At 50.9% G+C, this 22,580-nt stretch overlaps 1 protein-coding gene across 3 annotated transcripts in view; it reads right to left on the bottom strand.

The window, feature by feature from the left end:
* Positions 1 to 4,497: 4,497 nt before the first annotated feature.
* The window catches only part of BABAM2 (BRISC and BRCA1 A complex member 2), a 407,463-nt gene continuing 389,380 nt past the window's right edge, over positions 4,498 to 22,580 (bottom strand). For 2 of the 3 annotated variants that reach the window (XM_041755097.1, XM_041755099.1), the window contains one exon: positions 4,620 to 4,828. In XM_041755097.1, coding sequence (XP_041611031.1) covers positions 4,765 to 4,828 — 64 coding nt within the window. In that variant the 3' untranslated portion in view covers positions 4,620 to 4,764. Of the gene's footprint in view, positions 4,829 to 22,580 lie in introns of all 3 variants that reach the window. The other variant, XM_041755098.1, reaches the window with a different exon arrangement.

The raw sequence follows: 22,580 nt of genomic DNA on the forward strand, positions 1-22,580 counted from the left end.
CAGGCCCCTTTCCTCCTCCAGAAAATGTCAAAAACCAGGACATGAATGTCTTTTATAGAGTAGACAATAAATCTCCCTCCACTTGGAGAAGCTGGATAAGGGAAGTGGAAAGAAGCAGAGCCCTGGGCTCATTGTGTTTGTGTGATAAGGAGGGGGATGGACTGGGAGCAGAGGGAGAAGCGAGGGAAGGTAGGAGGGAGGGAGAGAGAGTAGCAGGGATGAATGAATAGTTAAGAACACCAGCCTCCTGGCCTTACACAAGTTATTTAACCTCGTTGAAGCTCAGTTTCTTGATCTATAAAATGGGGATGATAATCTACCTCATTTAGTCATTTTGATGATTGAAAAAGACAACGTATAAAAAGTAGCCAGCATGGAATGTCATTTAGAGCTTGATAAGGGTCACCAAAACCATGGCCACCCATCCAGCATTGTTTCTGTTTGGCATCTGATCTACTCTCCTTTCACTCTACAGGCCCTGCACAGAAGCACTACAGACGCATAAACTAAAAGGCAAGGCTTCTTCTCTTGTTTTTATTTTTAAAAGCACCAATCCAAAAAAAAAAATAAATAAATAAAAAAATAAAAAAAAAAAAAATAAAAGCACCAATCCATTGATTATGAGGCCACGAATAGGATTAGATGCCGTCTGACCACAAGATGATGTTTTTAACGTTCATGCTAAGGAAAGCTGTGGGATGGGCCAGTCCCCAACGAACTGGGACAGATTCTGGGACTGGCACTATTTATAGGCCCGAGCAAGAAGCAAACCAAGTGTGGTTATTTCTCTACCAAGGCTGTGCCTCCAAAACAAGAGTCTGTGGTCATCAGAAACTGAAACTGAGTCAGAAGCAAAAGTGACCTGTGTTGCTCTGATTTTCCTGCCTGTGAGAGAGCAGGTGCTGGGGCACAGAAGCAGGTCACGGGGGTGTTTGCTCTCCAACGCTCCCCAGAGCCTGAAGCCCCACCACCCCAGCGTGGTGATGGTGGGGGGTAGTGGTGGTGGTGGCGGCGGCGGTGGGAACTCCCACAGAAATTTCTCCTCTCCCATTCGTTAAAATCCACATGATTCATCATTTTGTCTTCCTAGTCATCCAGACAGAGTCACTCTTCCAAAGGCCACATTCATTGGCAGGACTTCTTAACAGGGGCACTCTGACTTTTCAGAAAAAGGCCAATGTCAACATCAGAAAATCATTTTTCTGGTCTGCGATCATAATAGCCACCGTTTATCAAATTTCCCCGTGCGCCAATCACCATACTTGGTGCCTTCTGTACATTCCTGATTTTATTCTCACAACCCTAGGAGGCAGATCTTTACTCCCATTTTACAGATGAGGAAAACAAAACTCAGAGAGACCCAGTGAAGATCTGCCCTGGAGTCTGCTTGCCCCTGGGGAGGCTCCCACAACCACCCTCCCTGCTCTTCCCAGGTCTGCATCCAGGGACCTTACGTTGGTAGCTGGAAATTGGTCACGGGCGGGGGTCGGGGGTATTTACACCATGGAAACTGGCAAACAGTATAAATCGGGCCCCTCCTGTTTTTCTTGTCCTTTTTTAAACCGCTAAAGAACTGCTTGTTAAATATTCACCAGCCACTAAGTGGGCAGAGCCAGGATTCAAATAGAAGTCTCTCCCCAGGTTCGTGCTCTTTCCAGTTTGTTCCCAGGAGCACGGTGGCTCTGTCGTGGGGCCCCCTCGGGCTGTTGGCGACGGGTCCTCAGGAGGCTTAGAGGCTGGGAGAAGGCTCAAGGCTGGCCGTCCAGGGCCCTGTGCCTCCACCCCGGGGCCCCCGGGAGATGCCCAGGTAATAGCAGTCAACGCATCCCAAACCTTCTCCTTGTCTGTGCTCAGCTCAAGATTCAACTGAAATTACAAGGGTTGACTAAGCTGGTGACAGGATTTACGAGGTAATAATAATGTGCTCTCATATATGGCACTTTTCTTCTTCAAAGCATTTTATAGTCATTTACTAATTAGTCCTGGGCTGCACTCTGTATGCAGGTATGATGCCCAATGATGGGCTGAACTAGCAAGAAGGATTTAAAAACACACTGGTGACAGTCACCCATTTACAGGCACCACTTCTGCTGCTGGTGAGGGTAGAGCTCAAACTCACAAACACTGGTTTTTGGATCCGTGGTATTAGAAACACGAAGTGGCCACTGTCACCTTCTGTTGTTTGGTTCCTCCTGAGAAAATCAACCCAAACCCTCCTCCTGTGGTAAGGGGAACGAAAGTGTCTAAAATTCATATAATCCTCGTGCTCATGAGTCTATACATAGCACATCATCCTTCACTGGGAAAGCCAAGATGTCAGTTTGTTTTACGACAGTGATGGGGACATATGTGAGAAGCAGCGCTGGATCTTCAGCTAGGAGCCTGGGTTGGATCCTGACTCTGGCACTGACTGGCTGGTGGTTGTGGGTAACTCACTTAATCTCTCTGATCTTGCTTCCTCATTGGTGGAACAGGGGCTACCCTACCGGCTTGCTGACTTCACAGGTCTGCTGTGAGATGCTCTGAGGTAAAGGGTGTGACAGCGCTTCCTGCTCAGATTGTGCCTACTTGGCAGAAGCGTGGGTATATCATCGATGGTCCAGCCGGCCTGGGCATATGTGCACCCCTAGAAGTTGGCAGGGGCAGGAGGGCTGTCCCCAGGTCACATTGCCCACTACTGGCTGTTCTATCAACTGGCTGTTTGAAACGCCAAGGGTCCAGGCCACGTGACCTCACCCCATCCCACAACTGCCAAACCACCCTCTGCTAGAACTGGCCTGGAGTCCCCTACTGAGTTGACTCAGTCAACTCTTGGCTCTATGGGCCGAGAGCCCAATCCATGGCCCTCCATGCAGGGAGGGGGTCACAGCAACCCTAAGTGATGATGTCATGGGACAAAGAGAGTGACAGTTGGCTCACCGCTGCACTGAGGAAGAGTGGGCAGTCCAATGACCGGGGACAGAAGAGGCTCCAGGGTGGTCAGCTGGCTTAAGGCTCAGAAGAATCACGATGGGGGTTCTATCAAAACCCAGATGTGTCAGCCCTGGCTGGTAAGAACTGACTGAGCAGAGGTGCAGTGAAGGCTCGAGCAACCACTCTTCAAACAGCTCCCTGGGAGTTCCTGATGAGCCGAGTCCCTGTAGGACGAGAGAAGGGACTTCCTCTAGGCCACAGAGCCAGCTAATGGCAGAGCTGGGGTGTGGACACAGGTCACTGGACTGTTCTCTTGTCATGGGAGTTCCCAAGGTTGCAGGGCAGGGGGCAAAGTACCCACAGCTGTAAGAGCCCAAAGCTGGGCAGTCGTCCAGCTGGTAGCCAGCAGGGAGGTCTGTTCGAGCTGTTCTCCTGCCCCCTGGGAATATTCCTGGGTGCTCGAGAACACAGGAAGGAGAGGCAGCCCTCCCAGTCCCCACAAGGGCCTTGATCTGGCTTCCTTTCAGGCTCACAAGGTAAAACCTGGTTAAACCAAGAGAATGGCGAGAGGCCCGTGAGAGCCTACAGGTGCGCCAGGGCTTCCCCTTCGCCAGGGAAGGCGGGTGCCCAGGGAAGAGCACTGCCCAGGCAGGCCAGCCGCTTGCTTCTCTCCCCTCTGCACCGAGGTCCCACTTGCCCGTGTTGGAAGCCTTCAGGACGCGACAATGCTAAGCGAAACTGTACATCTTGTCAAGTGGTCAGGTTGGGTGGACTCAGCTGGTGAGGAAGCTAAGGGAAGCTATGCGATGGTGATGGGGGGAGCCTGGCCCCCAGCTCCAGCTTTACTCCCAGGTTGCCTGTCGAGTTTCTGTAGCTCTTGGGCCTGACTTCTCTCTGTGCTTGCAGAAGCAGTAGGGGACAGGGCTGGGGGTGAAAACGAGAGGAGTTCTGAGACTCCATCTGGCTCTGACAATCCAGAAGTAAAGGGAAGATGGAACTTCCTCAGGGTATCTGCCCCTACTCCGCTCCTGGGTGGCTGCAGAGCTGCCGGGCCTGAGCCAGGATGCCACAGACATGCCAGTGATGGCCCACAAGACCCAACCTTTGTCTTACAGGTTTGATCTGCACGAGGCTGCATGAGCCCAAAGAGCTCTCCCACCAGCCTTGGGAGGGGGGACTGGAGAGAGGGGAGGACGGAGGTGGCACATTTGGCAAACTTTAATCACTGCCTCTGTGCATATGGTGCACTCACAGGGAGCTGAGGGGGGGGGGCAGTGGCGGTTGTGCTGGATCCCAGTTGGTCCTGAGCACCAGCCCTGGGCCTGGCTGGGTGGGTGACTGAAACCACGCAGGGTGGTCAGATTCATTCAGGCAACGCCTTTTCCAATGGAGAACTACCCCAAGTGGGAAATGCTGGGGTGTAAAACACACACACACATGCACACGCACATGCACACGCACATGCACACATACACAACATTAGTTTCAGGGAAAAATAAAGGCAAAGACGGGAGGTCTTAGAGACAAAGGCCTTCCTGGAATAAGGGTGTGTGCATCTGTGATGTCTTACTTTCCCCGGAAAAATACTGTGTCATTATTTGTCATTTTATTTCTTCCAACTAAGAAATATACTGAAGGAAACAAAGAGGGAGCAACCAGAGGTGGGGGCTCGAGGATCCAGGTCACCACCAGCCAGCTTCAGTTTGGGTTCCAGGCGGGGCGTGCAAAGCCACGGTGTGAGCAGAACGCTGCCATGAAGGCATTCCAAGCGGCTTCCAGGAAGCAGCCATATGTGCTGACACGCATGTGGACACAGCAGTCTGGCTGGCCGCCTCTCCAGACTGGTGTTTCCTAGAGCTTTCCATTGGCAAACGCTGCCTCCTGGAACTGAGGGACAAAGGTTTTGAAATAAGCCCTGGTGGGAAAGAGGGGGAGAAAAAAAAATGTGGTTAGCGCAAACAACTTGAAAAAAAGTGCAACTCAGAGCTTTCGGCCTAACTCAGAACAGTTGTTATTTATTGTTCCTGCATCTTGGGTTGGATTTCCCTTCCCTGCTGATGCAAAACCCTCTGGATTTTTCCAAGGGAGGGACATGCACTTCACGTCTGTGCTATCTTGCACGGCTGCTTAAAGGGCCTGTACCCAGCCCTCCCCGGATGCCAGCTCCTAGTAGACATCAGTACTCAGGCTCCTTCTGCCTCTCCTCGGCCAGAGACAAGGGCCTGATCCCCCCCCACAAGCCAGAGTGGCCAAGCCAGTGGCCTAGCCGTTTTTGTGGCTTAAATGGAAAGAGTTGTATTCTTCACTCCGTTGGATCTTTGACTTCCTACAAAGAGGGTCTAATAAAAAGGGTTTCTAACTGTTCCACAGTCTCCATTTATTTCCAAACATATGTGCGGTTTGGTCTACTGGCAGGAAAGCCAGGCTGTGTATCGAGAGACCCTTCCTTGGTCAGTCACGGACAGCTGACATGATCTGGGGCAGACCGTCTGGCCTTCCTGGAACCCAGATTCAAATCTGTGGAGATGAACTCCGCATGTGACATGGGCCCGCTCCACCAGGCACGGTATGAGGCGCCTGGGGCTGCGAGAGGACCCGGATGGGGCCCCTGCAGAACAGAAGATCCCAGTTTAGAGGAGGAGATAAACACATCAGTAACACCAGTCAAGGCGGTAAGGGCACCGATGGAGGTACCGTGAGGCGCTGGGCTGGCACGACCAAGGAAGGTGGAGGCGGCATCACAGGCGTTGTGGGCCAGCAGCACGGTGGGATCAGGGACTGGGGGCAGGGGTGGCTTGCTGTGAGCTAGGAACCCAAAGCTCTACGGAAAGACAGCAGGGGAGGCAGAAAGTGGAGGGGTGGGAACCCCCTGCCCCTGGTCATCCGAGCTTGCCACCAACATCTCTCTCCCCTGCCCCTGACTCAACATGAGGCCAGAGTGGTCACACCTAACTTATCCAGAGTGGCTCACTCAGGAAAAGGACATTAATCAGAACAGGCCACCAATAGGCCCTGTCATCACCAGGACCACAAAGTCCCCTAACAGGGCTCCTTCGATGCAGGGGTAAGTAGCCCCGCATAAATCAAAAGGCCCTGGGGCCCCACTATGCAGTTATGTGACACCTGACTGCCTGCCCCGCTGCTCTGACACCGAGTCAACCGAAACTGCTTTCAAATGTCACCACTTTGCCCTGGCTTTTGCCACCCTGGCCACCGCAGGCTCTGTGCAGCATTATGTGAGGGCTCCTCTCTTGGGAAGGTGTCCTCCCGTGTGACATTCCACACCCTAGGGCTCCTTTCCCTGCTCCTTGCTGTGCCCCCTCGTGAGCTCCCTCTCTCTGGAATCCTCCTGTCTTGCCCCCCAGATCCCTCACACATGGTGCTCTGCTCAGGCTCACACAACTCACTCAGCACAGAATCACCCCATTTGGGCCTCGGGCCCTCATTTCTCTGCCACACTTCCGGTCCCACATTCCAGCCGCTTGCAGGGCTCTGTGACCTGGACACCTCTGGAGTTTAAGCCACTGTGCTCCAAGTGAAGGGTTCCTCAATGTTGTCATGAATGTGCTTTGGCCCATTCGTACTTCTGTAACAGAGCCGTGTTTCCACCGCTCCTAAAGCCTTGTGGTGAATTCTCCTGAAGGTTCTTCTTCCTCCACCACGTCCCTCTATGCTCTGTGACACCCCATGCCTCCTGGTCTTGTTACCTTTCAACACAACTGGTGCAGAAGGCTGTTTGCCCCCTGGATTCAGGCTTACTTGGCCTTTCTGTTGCAACTAAATACATTTTCTTCAAGTATGGGTCTCTGCCACTACCCCAAACACACCCTGCATGTTCCCCAGACTTGCAGCCTGGCACTCAATGATGTTCACTCTCTGGCTCCAACATGTCACTAATTTGTTTTTGTCCTTCCACCACATTTTCAGGCTCATGCACCCCTCCCTAGAGAAGCTATGAAAGCTAAGGATCCTGTCCCAGACCCCCTGAAGCCCATGCATGGTCCAGGATGCAAGCCCCCAACTCCATCTGGCCACCTGCTTTTCCTCACTTGTGCTATTTCCCACCTCTGGGCATTATTCATGCTCAGGCCAAATACCCTGACTCCTATCAGGTCTCGCTTGGTTGCCAAGACAATCTCTGTGCTTCTCCCAGACTGTGTGCCACATATGCACGTTATGTTGTACTTGCCAGGCTGCATGGCGGGTCCCGGCAAGTGGGGAGCACATCTTCCCCATGAGCCCACAGGCCAGCCGACAGACAACACTCAGCGAGACTTAGTGGCTACAGGTGACATCACTACCGATGGCTACTGGTTTGCAATAGAGTTAAGGTGTGTCCATTACACATTGAGGTGAGAGTAGCCTCAGAGAGTGGACAAATGTGATATTTAGGGACTGAAAAAATGCAGCCCATTCTCCAATGTCAAATTATGCCAACAGTTAGTGAGAAAGATAAAGCACTCTCTTCCATGCACATCCTGTCTGACACAGTCCTGAGCTTGCCAAACTGTCACTGTCTCTGAGACCTATGAGCTCAAAGCCCTTTTCTGCCAGCTGTACCACTATACGCATTCTTATGGATGGGAGGGATGGCGCTGAGGTCCGGAGAGCCACAGGCCTAGAGCCAGGCTGACAGGGCAAGGGAAGCTTTGCTTCCCACAGTGAGCAGGGGTGACGAGCCCACCCTACCATGACACTTGCCCGGGATAGTGTGGGAAGGGACCTTGCTGATTGTCTGCCATCACCCAGATGTGTGGGCCACTCATTCTCACCCACATTCCATCTGCTGCTGTTTGCCCAGTGACATGCATGCATCCACTGGAGGAGAGCCTGGTGGCCCATCCTCAAGGGACAGAGACTGACAGGCTGCTGCCAACGTCCACTGTGTCTGCTTTGCTGCTTCAAGTATCCCGGGGAGTGTGGCCGACACCGGCACCCATGGGCAGGGCAGTGTCCCCCCATCTGAGGTAGAAGCTGGCCCTGCAACAGGCACCTGATGAAGTGAGTGGAGGGGGCCGGCTGCTGCTGGGGCAGGGAGCTCTCCCTATCTCTCTCCTCCTCCCCTACCCTCCCTCTCCCTTCCTGCAGCACCAGAGTCACACGGTCCCGGTCCTGAAGCAAATCGGATCAGTTCAGTTTTCCCTTAAAAACTTCGGGGGTCCAGGCTGCAGCAATATGAGCTCCTTTAGGCCTAAAGGTCTTGGCAAGAGGGAGCATGCTTTAGAGCAAGCTCTTTCCTTCTTCAGAAAGTTCTGAAGTTTCCTGTTCTGTCCTGGGCTTTCCCTGCCAGGGCAAGCTGCGTGACGCCAAGGGGAAGCAGTGTGGAGGAGGGCTATTTAGAGGCATGAGGCTACCAGCTGTTGTCAGTGAGGGCTGCTCCGCTTGGCTCCTCACAAGTCAGTCCAGGGAACGGGAGGAGGAGGAAGGGGAAACGGTGACTGGCTCCCACCCATTTACAGATATTTTTTTTTTTAAGTGCTGTTTTCATTTATCTCACTTTTTATCAGAGAAAACGGAGACCTGCCCAGGGTATAGCTTGCCAAAAGCACTAGTTATCTGTCACCTTTTAAAAACCTCTTTGACCCAAAGACAAAGTGGATGGCAAGCTGTGAAGTATAAGTGGGCCTCGGGCGGGGGAGGGCAGGCCTCCTCACCTCCACTGACTGGCCCAGAGGACCTGCAGGGAGAGGCCCTGTGTCGGTCAAACTCATCATTCTATCTATTTACACTGGAAGTGAATTTATTTTTAGAACAAATTCGAGCTAAATATGCCTCAAGACAAAGTAAGGTCCTGACCTCCCTCCCTGGTCTCGGTTCTTTCCTCCAGGCGTTATAAAATCACAGCTCCGGCCAATTCCTGAGTCTCAGGTGAAAAGAATAAAACTTCAAGAACTGACCTCCGGCCGAAGCTGGGTAGGTTTTGCATGACTTCAGAGCAGCTCTGGCCAGGCCTTGGCTCCTAGGCAAGGAGCGAGGTAGCCATATCCCTCCGACCAGGAGCCAGGCAACAGGGAAGGGGGGCATTCAGCAGGAAATCCCTTCCCCATTCCAGGTGTCACCCTCCTCATGAACAAAGTACAGGGAGCTGAGCCTGGTGATCTCCAAGGTCCTGCAGGCCGTGGGCCAGGAAGGACAAGGCCGGGTGTGTGGCGTGTGCTCTGGAGCCAGCCACACCTGGGCTCCCAGCCTGGTGCTGTTCCTTACTGGCTGTATCGCTTGGGCAAGTGACTCACCTCATTAGCTTTAATTTCTTCAACTATAAAAGGGGAAAAATAACCTTAACTTGCCTTGAAGGGTAATCCTTGTGAGGATTAAATGAGATGGTCCAAGTCAGCCTTTGGCTTGGTGCCTGGCTTAAGAGATGATTGATAGATGTCAACTGTTACCATGGGGACCGTGCTGGGCCCGAGGGGAGAGGCTCTGAGTCTGTGGGAACAGCTGGAGCATGTGTGGCTGCAGAAGAAGAGGGGCCTTGGGTCCCGCCCTCAGTTCGTCCTTTCCGCCGTGGCTTCTTGGATAACTTCTCGCTCATCACACTGAGCTGGCACTTGCAGGCACAGAGATGGCCAGTGTCGGGGTTGGACGCCCAGCCAACCTTGTCGGGACACTGTGTATCTCTTGAAATCCAGTCCAGAGCTGCCAGTGGCACACTTGGGTTATCTAAGGATGAGCTGTGCACCAAGAGGCACCTGCAGGCTCTGCTGTCTCTGCCCGAGCCTGCTGGGTGTGCTTCTGTGCAAGGCTCTAGTCAAGGGTGTGGTTTGGGAACTAGAGGGATATTTAAGAATCACAGGGCTCTTGTTGCCCATGATGGGGCCATCAAAGTTGGCTGGGTCCCCCTTCTGTTCAGGAAGGGTCGGTAATAGGTGTTGTAAGGGGGTGTCAGTGGGTCAAGTGGAAAGAGTATTGAGTCATGAAGCAGAAGACATGTGTTCAGTCCAGGCTTTGGCTTGCTGTGTCATCTGGAACTGGGACTCAGTTTCCTCACCCGTAACAGGAAGATTATACTTGATGATCTCTTAATGCCATCCAGTTATGGTTTTAAGATGACTTTGAGCAAGCCACTTAACTTCTTTGGGTCTTGGTTCTTCATCTGTTAAGTTGGGGCCCTAGCCCTAGCTACGTCACAGGTGGCGGCAGTGCGGTCAGGCTGCGGTGGCGGCTGTTACTATTTGCGATGCTCTTTCACCAATAAGACAAGATCAGCGAAGAACCCCGCGGGGCTCCAAGAAGATGTTTAGTGGCACCACAGGCACTTCACAAAAAAGGATGGAAGGCTGGTTCCTCAGGTGCCCCTCTGTCCTCCTACCGAGGGGAGGTGCCATAACAAGGTGTTAGCGTGTTCTGGGGAAGGGGCTCTGGAGACCCTGAAGAGTTAGTTATGACAGGGAACATCAGGGAAATCCTCAGAGGCCTTCAGGGCAAGACAGTTAGGAACTTTGCCCAACAAAGGCTCATCAACAGGGATTTTCCCTCCTGGAACTATAGTTCCATATTTATTTGATGGATCTTTTCAAAAGAACAGAAATCCATGAGATCAACACCTGAACATCTGAACCGATACAGCTTTAAGAAAACAAAAGCAAAAACAGAAAAGAAAGCCTAAAGAGGTTAGGGGCTCTGGAGAAAGGGAAGGAGCTACAGGAGGCAGGTTAAGCATGCCCCCGTCCAGTGTGGCAGGAAGCCCTGCTCTCAGTTGGCAGGCCAGAAAACAGAAGCTTTGGGAATTCAGGGAAGGTACCTGCCCACTGGTACCCTGATCTCGGCGCCCCTGGAATGATGCTTCTCACTCCACAGCCACATAAGGGGCCACATGGGAGACCCCGTGGCCTTGCTGCCTTTTGCCTCATTTTTGGGGGGACTTCTTATTTTCCAAATTACAATGATCTTCTTCTGAAACAGAACTCCATAGTCTCTTGCTGGAATTCAAATACTTTTCTCTGGGCAATCATGAGATGAGCTTTATGATGTTGTCGGAGACAGGCCAACGTGTGGTGGAGTGGGGTGGGGTGGGAGAAGTGGTTCAGGGACATGACCCTCATTGTCAGGAAATCAAGGAAATATAAATCAAGTCAGAATTCATTTTTGCAAATAGAGGCAAGTTCCAAAACATCTAAGGCTCATTGCTTTTTCCACTTTTCTTCTGCAGCTGTGACTTCAACTGGCACATGTTTTTAATCAGTCATATGAAAACCGATTGTGGTCTGAAAATCAAAGCAGTCCTGTAAATAGTGTGAGACAAGTCCTGCTAATCATTTCTCGTGGTCTTGCTTTGTCCTCATTGTCCTGGATGGGCACTGTACACACTGACTCATTTGGGGTTACTTGTGTCATAGGGGTTATCCTTAAAATAGGATCTCTACAAAGAGACCTGGTTCTACTCCAATATCCTTCACCCCAAACCCTCCAAAGGCCCCGATGAAGACTGCCCATCCAGCTCTGGGTGCAAGTGACTGGCACAATGGAAGCTTATTTTGTGGCTGTGCCCCAAGCAACATCAGCTTGGCTCTCTGGTGTGGGCTTTAGGAACAAACAAGTGGTTGTAACTGGTTCACATAGTCACCGTAAATGTGCCAATCCCTGAGGATGCCTGGTTCATTTTTAGGGGGTTCAAACTTCCAAAACAAGAAAATCAACACGCTTGAGATGCAGAGGCTTGATACCTTACTGGGCACCTCACCTCACGTGCTCTTGGCTTCATGCAATGGCCCTCAGCCTCAGCTGGAATTAATCCTCCCTCTGCTGGATTCCATGGCACACGGGGCCTCCCACCTCAGGCCCAGCCATGGTCTGCCTTGAGTCTGGAATGTTTAGATTGGTGTCTAGACTACATCTTGTACAGCTCGGGCTCCTCGCCTGTGAGACTGCCGGCGGCTGGAACTGTAGTCTCAGTATGTGTTGAATTAAATCAGATGCCGTTTTAGGAGGATTTCAACAAACAACCGACCAGGAACCTAGACATCAAAGTATTGGGATGAAATCTGGCTCCTTCTAAATCACAGGGTATTTTTAAATGCTTACTAAAATCATCAAAATTACCTAGTGGTTCTCTCTCCTCTGAGGCCCTCCAAGGAGGCCCTCTGGAGCCTGGCCAGTCGCTCCGGGCTACGGCAGCTTGCAGCCGGCTTCTTGCTCCCAGGGGCTGCAGGTGTCTCTGCCCCCTTGGCCTCCTCTGGGGCCGTGTGATGAGAAGGTGAGGGAGGAAGGAGGGGTCAGCTGGCCTCATGACGGGGAGGGATGGCTAGCCCTTATGGGCTCCCGAGCCGCCCCCAGCCACAGGGCTCCTGACCTGCACCAGGCTCCACCCCTGCGTGCACACATCTGTCCTCTTCCAACCACCCTGCCACAGCCACCATCCACTCCTTGAGGGCAGACCATGGTCACATTCATCCTGCTTGGCGTCCCAGCATTGCGTACAGGGCTCAACACACAGCGACTCAACATATTTCTCAAGCGAATGTAGACATTTGGCTTTAGAATTATAAAATTTTGGAACAAAAGGAAATCTCAGAGGTCCTACAGCTCAATCATGACAGGGAAGGGAAAACTGAGGGCCAGAAAAGTTAGTGGTTCCTCTAACACGGCATACAATAATTACGGCTGCTAGCATAGGTCTTCTCTGTAAGCCAAGGGCAGAATCCGGGGATGGTCCACCTTGAATGTTCAGTAGGGCTCACTTTCCTTTGGGCCTCACAGCAAGCGATGCCAGCTCAGCGCATGAAGCAAGGAAGGAGGGAAGCAGGCAGGCAGGCAGGTCTGCCCCAAGGCTGACCAGAGGCCCAGGAGCTAGGGGCAGAGTTTGGGCCAGTCCTCCCTATCTCATTCCCCTCAGCCTGATGCCATATCCATCCTGAACCTACTTGAGGATAGGCTGGGAGGAGAGGGTGTCGTGTGGCCGCTGAAAAAGGCAGGGGCCCCACGTGGGGGGGTGGGCTGAGATAACGGGGTGTACCCGAAGCCAGACAGTGCGTGGGGGAGCTAAGGAGAGGGCACTGACTGGGGCCCCAGAGCAGAGCCACAGCCCTGTGCTCACCTTGTGTCCCAGTCTGCACCTGCCCACTGTGCCTCAGATGGCAGGGGCCTCGGCAGCGGGCACCCGTCTTCTGCTTGCTCTGCCTGAGGCTGCACGAACAGGAGCTGAGCACTGGCTTCGGCAGATGGCTGTGTGGATGCCGGTGGAGGGTGCCAAGGTCCCTCCATGGGCCCTGCCAGGGCAAGGGCTGCTTCTGTGCTCACCTGCGCGCTGAGGAGAAGCTGACCGCCTGATGGCAGCGAGTCACTGCTAAGGTCACAGGTTACCCCCGCCCCCCGCTCTTAGTCAGTGAAGCGGGAAAAACCAAAGGATAGACCTCAAAAGGGAAGTGCTCAGGGGCCCCGCTGAGCTGGCCACACTGAGTGTAGGTCCCAGCCCCAAGTCACACTCCAGTGGGCATTGTGCCACGAGGTTCCCGCTCGCCACTGCCCGGCATCAGCCTCTGTAAGAGAGTGCTGACCTCCAGAAGACTGACACTTAGGAAATCAAGTCTTTGGGGGCACAGAACAATCCTGTCCTCTCTAGAGAATGTCCCTGGGGCTTTAAAGTGGTGTCTGCTGGGGACTCCTGGGTGGCTCAGCAGTTTAGCGCCTGCCTTTGGCCCAGGGCGTGATCCTGGAGACCCGGGATCGAGTCCCATGTGGGGCTCCCTGCATGGAGCCTGCTTCCCCCTCTGCCTGTGTCTCTGCCTCTCTCTGTCTCTCATGAATAAATAAAATCTTAAAAAAAATAATAAAGTGGTGTCTGCTGAAATCTGGGTTCTCCCACTTAGACTCTCAGCATCTGGAGGCCGCAGTTCATGTCTTCCGTGGCTGCTGGGGCCCCTCCTGCTCTTCAGGTATTCATCCGCACAGCGGGGTGCTCACAGATAGATGTCCCATGCACACCTGAGGGAGGGGAGGCAAGGATGGCCACCGGCCTCTTCTTTCCCTTTCTAATCCCCTTTCCTGGCAGCTGGAATCCTACTCCCAGACATCTGGCTCTGGGGTTTACAGACGGAAGAGCAGAATTCCAAAAGAAGAAATTATGTAATGGGAAAGGGTGCCCGAGGCCTCCCCGCCCCGCTGGGCTGCAGGGGCCTTCACAGAAACTTCAGGTAGGCAATGCTGGCCTGGGAGAGTAGCGGCATTCTCCAGCAGGCTGGCGGGAGGCAGAACCATGGCAGGTGGAAGGCCTCACGGGTTCTCTCGGTCAAGTGCCCTGCGGACGGTCAGGGTGAGTTCAGGCAGAGGGGCTCACCTGCTCTGCAGGGCTCCTTCTCCTCTGTGCCAAGCCCGGGGTCCTGCGCAGGCTGTCTACAGGGAGCTCTGGGCCCACGTACCAGTTACAGACAGCAAGAGCAGGAAGGAAGGACTGGAAGGAAAGGGCCGGCACACATGCAATGTGGGTAAATGAGATCTACACGTGGTATCAAATAGGCTCGTTCAAATGATGGGTGTGATGGTTGTAGTGGGTTGTAAAATCAATTTAGTGGGTCCCGACTGGCATTCAAATGAAACAAAATAACATCAGAGTGTATCACATGCAGCAAGGGAAAGTAGTTTTTCATGAAACTTTTGTTTGAGTTATAAATATTGGATTAGGATATAAGATAAATGTGTTCCCGTGGATTGCGGTTAAAAAACCAAACAAACCGTGGAAGCTGCAAGAATAAAGGAGGGGGGTGCCTACTACATGCTAGATATCGTGCTGCTTTCATCTGTATTATTTTACTTTGACTTCTCCTCCTGGGCCTTCTACTGGGTAGGCCTTATTATCTGTCCTTGCCAATGAGAAATCTATGATTCAGTAATTTTTCTAAGATCACACAGGTAATTGGTGGCAATGCTATTTATAAATGCAGAGCTGCCTGACTACAAAGTACACATTCTTTCCACAGAGCCATGGTTTCCAGAGGAAAAAGAGCTAGTGATGTAGTAGGGAAACCAGGGCTCTACCTCTGGGCTGCTGTGTGACCCTGAGTCAGAACCCTTGTCTACACAGTAAGGGAGTGCACTACAGGATTTCTCCAGTGCTTTGATTTGCTGAGCCTCCCCTCCCAAACATCACTTTAGTTATATTTCAGTTTCCTCTATTAAAACTGGAATTGCCCACAGCCCAGTAATGAATTTAGAGTTCCTTATTGCCAGCTCCCGTTACACCCACATTTGTTCTTGCAAACCCCTCTAAACGGCCCTCCCTCTTAGAGGCTTTTGTGTCCAGAGGTGCTGACTGGTCTCTTCAGTCCCCCTCCTAGGGACCTGCACCGGGTGGCTTTGCAGTAGAATTTTGACTGCAATAACAAGGGATAAAGGGATGAACCTGGCCTCCCTCTGCTTGTCCCTCTGGTTCCTCGAAGTATGAAAGCACCCTAATGAAGAAGGAGGCCTACCCTGAATGTCCGTGAGACGGGAAAGAAAGTACAAGAAAGACATGTGCGATCTACCCAGATGCACATGACAGGCATCACAAATGTTCTCTAAATAAGGAACCCCAGAAGATCCTTTAATATTACAGTCATCTGGCATCCTAAAACTCTCCAGGGTTTTTGAGAAGTACTATGTCTGTCAAGTGCTGTAAAATGGTCGGTATTACTATCTTGATATAATTGAACTGTAGACTAGGAATGGGGAGGCCTGAAGTGTGATCCCAGCTCTGCCTCTAACTTGCTATGTGACTGGGGATGGGCCATCTCACCTCTTTGAACCCCAGGTGGCTTATCTGTAAAGTGAAGGGATGGCTTCTGAGTTCACTTCCAGGTCTAATACTCTATTATCTATTATTATTATTATTATTATTATTATTATTATCATCATCATCATCATCATCCTTTGGTAGCAATCCAACCAATTTACCCAGAGACAGTGTATTTAAGTGGAAACAGTAATTAATTAACCACCTCTCCCTGTGCTTTGCTAGAGGGGTTCTCTCAAAGCCTTAATAAGCATCATTGGAAACATCATATATCTGAGGTTTCTAGATCTCTCCCTTTTGTCTCTAGATCTGACATAGGACCCCAAGATTGGGTGGCCAGCATCCATCCTGGCCATCTTCCTTTCATCCTTCAGAACAGCAGACAGCCAAACTTTTGCTCATTCATGGCTAGCTCCTGCTCTAGTCATGGGGCCGGATCTTACAGGGATCAAGGACTGAATCTGAGTAGGGCCCTGGCCCTCAGAGGCACACAGACGCGTGACTCCCAGAGCAGAGGGCTGCATGCTAATTCTGGTCAGGAGCTGAGTGGCTTCACTTTCATAGTCATAAGCCAAGCCCTCTGTGACCCGCTCTTTCTTAGTGCTATTGCTCTGGAACAACCAGAGCAAACTTTCTGCCTGGAGTGTGCTTTCTTTTCTGCTCAGAGCTATGCCAGGACATTATCCAGCAGGCCAGACGTCTAGCACCTTTAATGACAATAATAATAATTTGCATTTATACAAGGTCTTTCATCGGGGAATCTTAAAGTATATCACAAACAGTAATTAATTCCCCTTTGCAACTCTGGGAGCCAGTTACGCAGGCACTCATTTGCTTTTTGCAGGTAAAGGGAACTTTTCTGGACCGTGCAACATGTTGGGGGCCTCCCTTCCTACCAAATCTGCACACCCTCAAGGCCTGGCATGATCATCAGGCCCTCCACAAAGCTGGTGGCTGTCAACCCCAGCCATGGCATTTGTCCTGCCTCTGAAGCCATAGCACCACTGTTGAGCCACTCATTTGGTACTAAGCAGAAACACAGTGGAGGAGATCTTGGGATGCTGCCCAAGGCAGGACTTGCCCTAACAGTACTTCCGAGGGATGATCCTCTAGCCCTGGCCTGAATACCTTTCATGAGGGAGAGCTCATTATTTAAAGGCATGTCTACTAGTTATACTGTTTTCCCTTATTCAAAACTGAAATCTGTCCCTTGGGAGCCCCTGCCCCTCGGTCCTACTTGTGTCTTTTGGAACAAAACATCCTTCCTGAATTGCTTGAGCAGGTTGATGTCTCTTGTATACATGCTGCCTGTTTCTGTGACCACCCTCAAGCGGAGCACAGTGGCTTACAGTCAGCCAAGGTTTAGGGGGCCCTCGTGAACTGAATGGTCAGGGCAGCTGAGCCTCCACCATGCGCTCTGGGCCCCAGGGCCAGGCTGCCTTCCTGAACACTGTGGGCAGGAGTCCTGGGCAGGAATGTTGCTGGCTCTGGAGCCCTGGGTCTACTCAGCTTTGAAGTGGCTCTTTAGATTCCCCATCCCCTCTGGTGTAGACACTGGGGACCTCTATGTTCATTTTGGGGGGACTGTACCTCAGTGACACAGAAATACTCTCATTTTCTGTCAAATGATTGACTAACAGTGAATGAATATCCTTTTTTCCTAAATCTATTAAGTTTAGGCAGTAACTGTCAATTGTAGGGACTGGTTTTTGCAGACCAAGCCAGATAATGACCTTGTTCATTCTTTTTTAAACCCTTCTTTATCAGAATAAATACTTGGTGCTAAACCTAAGAAAAGGATGTGCCAGTTGCTGAGCCGGGAACTGACATCAGGACAAGAGTTCCGTGATCCCCTTTCCTCTCCAAGGAGTTAGAGGCAAGACAGGCCTCATGATGGGGGCAAGTGAAATCCTTTGCTAAGCTTGTTTCCCAAAGCTAGCTCTCCTGGGGTTAATAAACAACTCCTTTGAGTGATTTCTGGGTCCTTGCTGGTAGCTTTATGCCTGAAAAGACACCCACCCTCCTTTTGCCAAGAGTACATTGTTTGGGTGAGATTTTTCTCATGGGGCTTTACCACAGAAGGAATTTTGAGCATGCATTGAAGGCTGTTGTTTTCCTAAAACCTGGACCCTCATGAACATGAGGTTTGGCTTGTGGTGATATAGCTTCATTCTGCTTTGCTTTCACATGATTCCCACTTTCTGGCCTAGAATCAGGGGTGATCATTTTTGGCCAGGATTTGGCCTGAGTCATTGATCTGGGGGATATTTGAGAGAAGACAAATCAGAGCGTTTAGAGAGAGTATGTCATTCTGTGGCAAGAGGAGCACCCCCTAACCATCCCTACCTGCTCGGAGGGAAGAATGTGGATTTTGGAGTCAGAGAGATCCAGATTCAAATATGGATCGGTCACTTGGTACCTGTGTGTCTCTGGGAAAGCTACTTAACCACCCTGAATCTCCGAGTGTTTCCCATAGGACTCAACTTGTGTGGTTGTTATGAGGAAGCTGTGCCAGGCACGTGGTAAGAGCTCAAACCATTTTAGTTTCCTTTCCTCCCGCTCTCCCCTCCCCCAACATGGCTGCAGGAACACACTCTGAGCACCTCCTGCTTCACTTCCAGTCAAGAAGCACTGCTGGCACAGTTCCTCTTTACAAGAGGGTCTGGAATACCTGTGACCACTGCCTAAATAGTGCTGGAGTCTAGCAGGCATTTGACATTGGTTGAGTAAACGAATGAATGACCTTGATACTTGGTATTTTATAGTTTATAATCTGCTTTGAAAATAACCTCATTTTCATCCAAGCAACAGGGGTGCCTGGGTAGCTCAGTAGTTGAGCATCTGCCCTCAGGTTGTGATTCTGGAGTCCCAGGATCAGTCCTGCATCGGGCTCCCCACAGGGAGCCTGCTTCTCTCTCTGCCTCTCTCTCTGTCTCTCATGAATAAATAAATAAAATCTTAAAATCCAAGCAACAATCAAGTGTATGAAAGAGATACCACTGCTCTACCCCCTCCCTAGATATATGAAGAGACAAGACTTGAAGAGAACAGGTAACCTGCAGGAGGTCAGCTGTGTGGTGAAGGCACAGGGGCTCCCGGTACAAGCGAGTGCCCCATGTGAGCACAGAGCCTACCTGGGAAGATCTTCTGAGCCCTCCTGAGGCCACAGGCTGGGAGCAAAAAGGGCATGGTGCTGAGGCACTCCCATTCTACTAACCGGCTTTGGGTCACGATGGGCCACCGGAAGGGCCCAGCTCAGAGCTGCTCCCAACCCCAATCCCATGTCTGTGTAGAGCATCTGCAGCTGAAAGCGAGGGGCATCACTGTGAGCCTGCTGAGGTGAAGTAGTAAGTTTTCAAAATCAGAAACATTTGCTAAGTGTAAGCTTTCTGTTTCTCAGCTCCTGGGCCTCTGGTCCCAAGTTAACTACAGGGTTCTTCCCCAGGCCTGGCTTCACTGGGCTACCATTACCCTTCCCCACAGGGTGCGGTAGCACGGATGCCCACGTCCCACTCCTTCCCTCTCTCTGGCATCTTTCTAGGGCACAGATAGTAGTTCTTATACACAGGACTCTGTTCCTTAGCAGAGAGCTCTGCACATTTTAGGGGCTTGAGACAATGACAAACCATTTCTTCTTGTTCCCAGCAGCCTTGCAGAACCAAGAAAGGGGACAGAAAGTAGATATGAAGTCCTGAGCTATAGTGGGCTCCCAGTTTCTCTTTCTTCCCAATCCTTTAGCCTCTGAACTGCTGGGAACCGCTACTAGATGTGGGATGGAAAGGGTAGGTTAGGAATCTTTCAAAATTTGCTCACACGGCTGGCCTGAACACAATTCCCAATGTGAGCTGAGAGCTGGAAACCATATCTGACCACAAAGTCATCTCATCCATGGAGAGTTCATAACAACCTTCTGAAAACCACTCTGACGACACACCCTGCGGAGGAGGGGTGCCCCGGTGGAATGGTGTCACTGCACACACCGGGCAACATGTAACCCAATGCCTCGGGAGTGAGGTCAGTTCCAACCGCTCATCTCTTCTGGACTTCTCTTTTTAAAAATATTTTATTTATTTATTCATGACAGACACAGAGAGAGAGAGAGAGAGAGAGGCAGAGACACAGGCAGAGGGAGAAGCAGGCTCCATGAAGGGAGCCTGACGTGGGACTCGATCCCGGGTCTCTAGGATCATACCCCAGGCTGAAGGCAGTGCCAAATCGCTGGGCCATCCGGGCTGCCGTCTTCTGGACCTCTTAACACATTTTTTTTTGTGCTGCTCGCACATTACCTCTGAGACACAACTCTTGAAAGTCACGTGCATTCCTGAAGCTGAGAGCCAGTTTCAGGTCACAGGTTGGCAAAGAAGAGCCAGGACGTGGGCTCTCCAATATGCACCTCAAGTAGATCAAACTCTATGATGCCTGCTGGGAGGGGACCAAGTCTTCATGCTTCTGGCGGTGGGACGCCCCTCTGCCAGCCCTGAGGCTCTGAGCCACCCTTGCCATGCAGCACCGCTGGCAGGGACAGGTAAAATAGGCATGCCAGGAGCCAGCCCAGGCTGCCGTGGCCTCAGAAACCAAGGCCAAGCAGTGTTAACTTGTCATTGGCCAGCAGGGCCTCTGTGAGGAGGTCCCACAGATGTCTAAGATATCAGGTATCAAGAGGGGCTGATACATTTGGGAGTGCAGCTTCTACTCTGCACAAAGGCATCTGACTGGCCAAGGGAGCAAGTGGGAGCCAAAAGTTCTTCCATGCTCTACTTGCTAAGCTGTGTGCTCTCCCAGGGCTGTATGCCCACCCAGAGAAAGACAGGGTTTTTAATTTTTTAATTCCCAAAGCTATTAGTTGAACTCTGTTCTGCACCAACCCAAAGGGGGCACCTCTTCTAGTTAGCACAAAAGTTCTTTACAGACCAGCGTGGCCCTAGAAGAGGATCATTCATTTCTGTACTTTGGATTCTCTATTACAGGCAGGGGATGCATGTCACTAGGATGCAAATTTTATAAATTAGAATCTTGTTTGGGTTGCTAATGAGGGAAGAAAATGAAAGAGATTAGTTCTTTCCTAGTCTCTGAATTTTTTAAAGGCATCTTCAGGACCCATTTGTTTTTCTCACCACAGCCACGAACCTACCAGACTTGGGCTACTCCACCCCATCCTACAGCCCAGACTCATGGACAGACAGAAAGGGGGTGGGGCAGGTGTGGGCAGCCACACAGGTTCTCAAGGCAGTATTTGGCTCCCTTTTACTGCCATGGCTATCACGCCAAAAAATTAGTGCTCTCCTCCATGGGGTACAAATGGTGTCCCACCCTGAACCATGCCACTGAATGCTATCAGACCTGCACAGCTGGGGTATCTTTTTTCTAAAACTGGTGAACACCATGGATGGCAGAGCCAGCAGATCAACATAGGCATGTAGCAAAATAAAAAGTAAAAACAGCAGAATAAGTCCCCATTGTTTGTAGACTTCAACAATCCCAAAGCATGTTTTGTGTCGTAACTACTACAGACACAAACTACTACAAGTGGAGTTAAGTCTCTTATTAGTTACTTCGGGAACTCTTGTTATTAAAAAGACTGCCTGCCCCAAGCTCAAAAGCCATAGAAACCTGGATCTGAAAACCCTAAAGACCATCTAGTCCAGGGATCAGTGAACTTTTTCCAGTAAAGGGTCAAATGGTAATTAGTTTCTGTTTTGTAGGCCATATACTCTATCTCTACAGTTTGACTCTGCCCTTGTAATGACAGCAGCCTCGGATGATATGTAAATGACCAGGTGTGGCTATGTTCCAATAAAACTTTATTTATAAAAACAGACAACCGGCTGTTGTTTGCCAATTCTTATTCAAGTCCAACCCTGAGACTTTTCAGAGAAGGAGTTAAGTGACTCCTTCACCGTCACAGGACCCACCCAAGACCATCCCAAACTGAGACCTGCATGGCTTGAGGGGAGGAAAAGAGATACTGCCGCAGGCCTTCGAGCCCTGGGTGTGTGAAAGGCCAAGCTAGCCCCTGGGGAAACTGGAGAGTTGGGCTCTCACATTTAACTTCAGAGAGGACCGAAATGAAAGTGGAAAATCACAGGTTAAAGCCTAATAGGACTGGGAAAGACAACCCACGTATCAAGCTCAGCTTGCAGAGATGTAACCATCGGTTATATCCTTCTAAGTATATGTTGCTAAAGTTCATTCATCAGTGAGACTCAGGCCCTGTCTTAAAATGTCTCTGGTGGAAAAAAAAAGGGGAAACAAGGTCCTGTGAAGCCACTGGCACTTGTCTGTGAACAATATGAGAAGAAAACAGAAAATTCATTTTTTCCAGTCAGCAGCTAGTCAAACATCTAACAGGACGTAAATGGTCAGAGACGACAAACCCTCTTGTCTAGGGCTTGAGAACAGGTTGTTTTGGCTGTCAAGCATTTTCAAAACAAGTTTTTTTGGTCTCATGACAGGTTGTGGCAAGAAGAAGAAAATGAAAAGAGTGGAAGATCCCATGATCGCTGCTCCGGGCTTCCACGTGGGCAAGCTCTGCCTGCACGGTCAGGTTTACTTTCAGAGTGTGCAGATAAAGCCGGTCTTAGGGCTAATACCACCTCACTGGTGACACCATTTAATAAAGTGATTCCTCTAAGAACTCTCTGGCAGCTGGATAATCATTCTGGTCTGGGAGGAATAGGTCAAAGTCACTCTTAAGCCCAAGGGCGCTGTTCAGCTCAAACCTACGCCCTGCGTTGTTTTAATTTTCACCTCATGTTACGGGGACAAATTATGCCTCTGAAACTGAGGTTAAATGCCATCTGCTCTAAGGTGGATTTTTCCATCTCAACCGCAGAGCACTTGGTCGGGTGGGGCAAAGGGATCAGCAAGGAGGCACCAAAGGGGAGGGCCAAGATCAAGCTGGTCTTAGAAAGTGCATTAACTCCCTACCAGTAGTGATCTCACTCTTAGGGGCTTAAGGAAC

Source organism: Vulpes lagopus, chromosome 5, assembly GCF_018345385.1.
Source record: "Vulpes lagopus strain Blue_001 chromosome 5, ASM1834538v1, whole genome shotgun sequence".
NCBI classification, from domain to species: Eukaryota; Metazoa; Chordata; class Mammalia; order Carnivora; family Canidae; genus Vulpes; species Vulpes lagopus.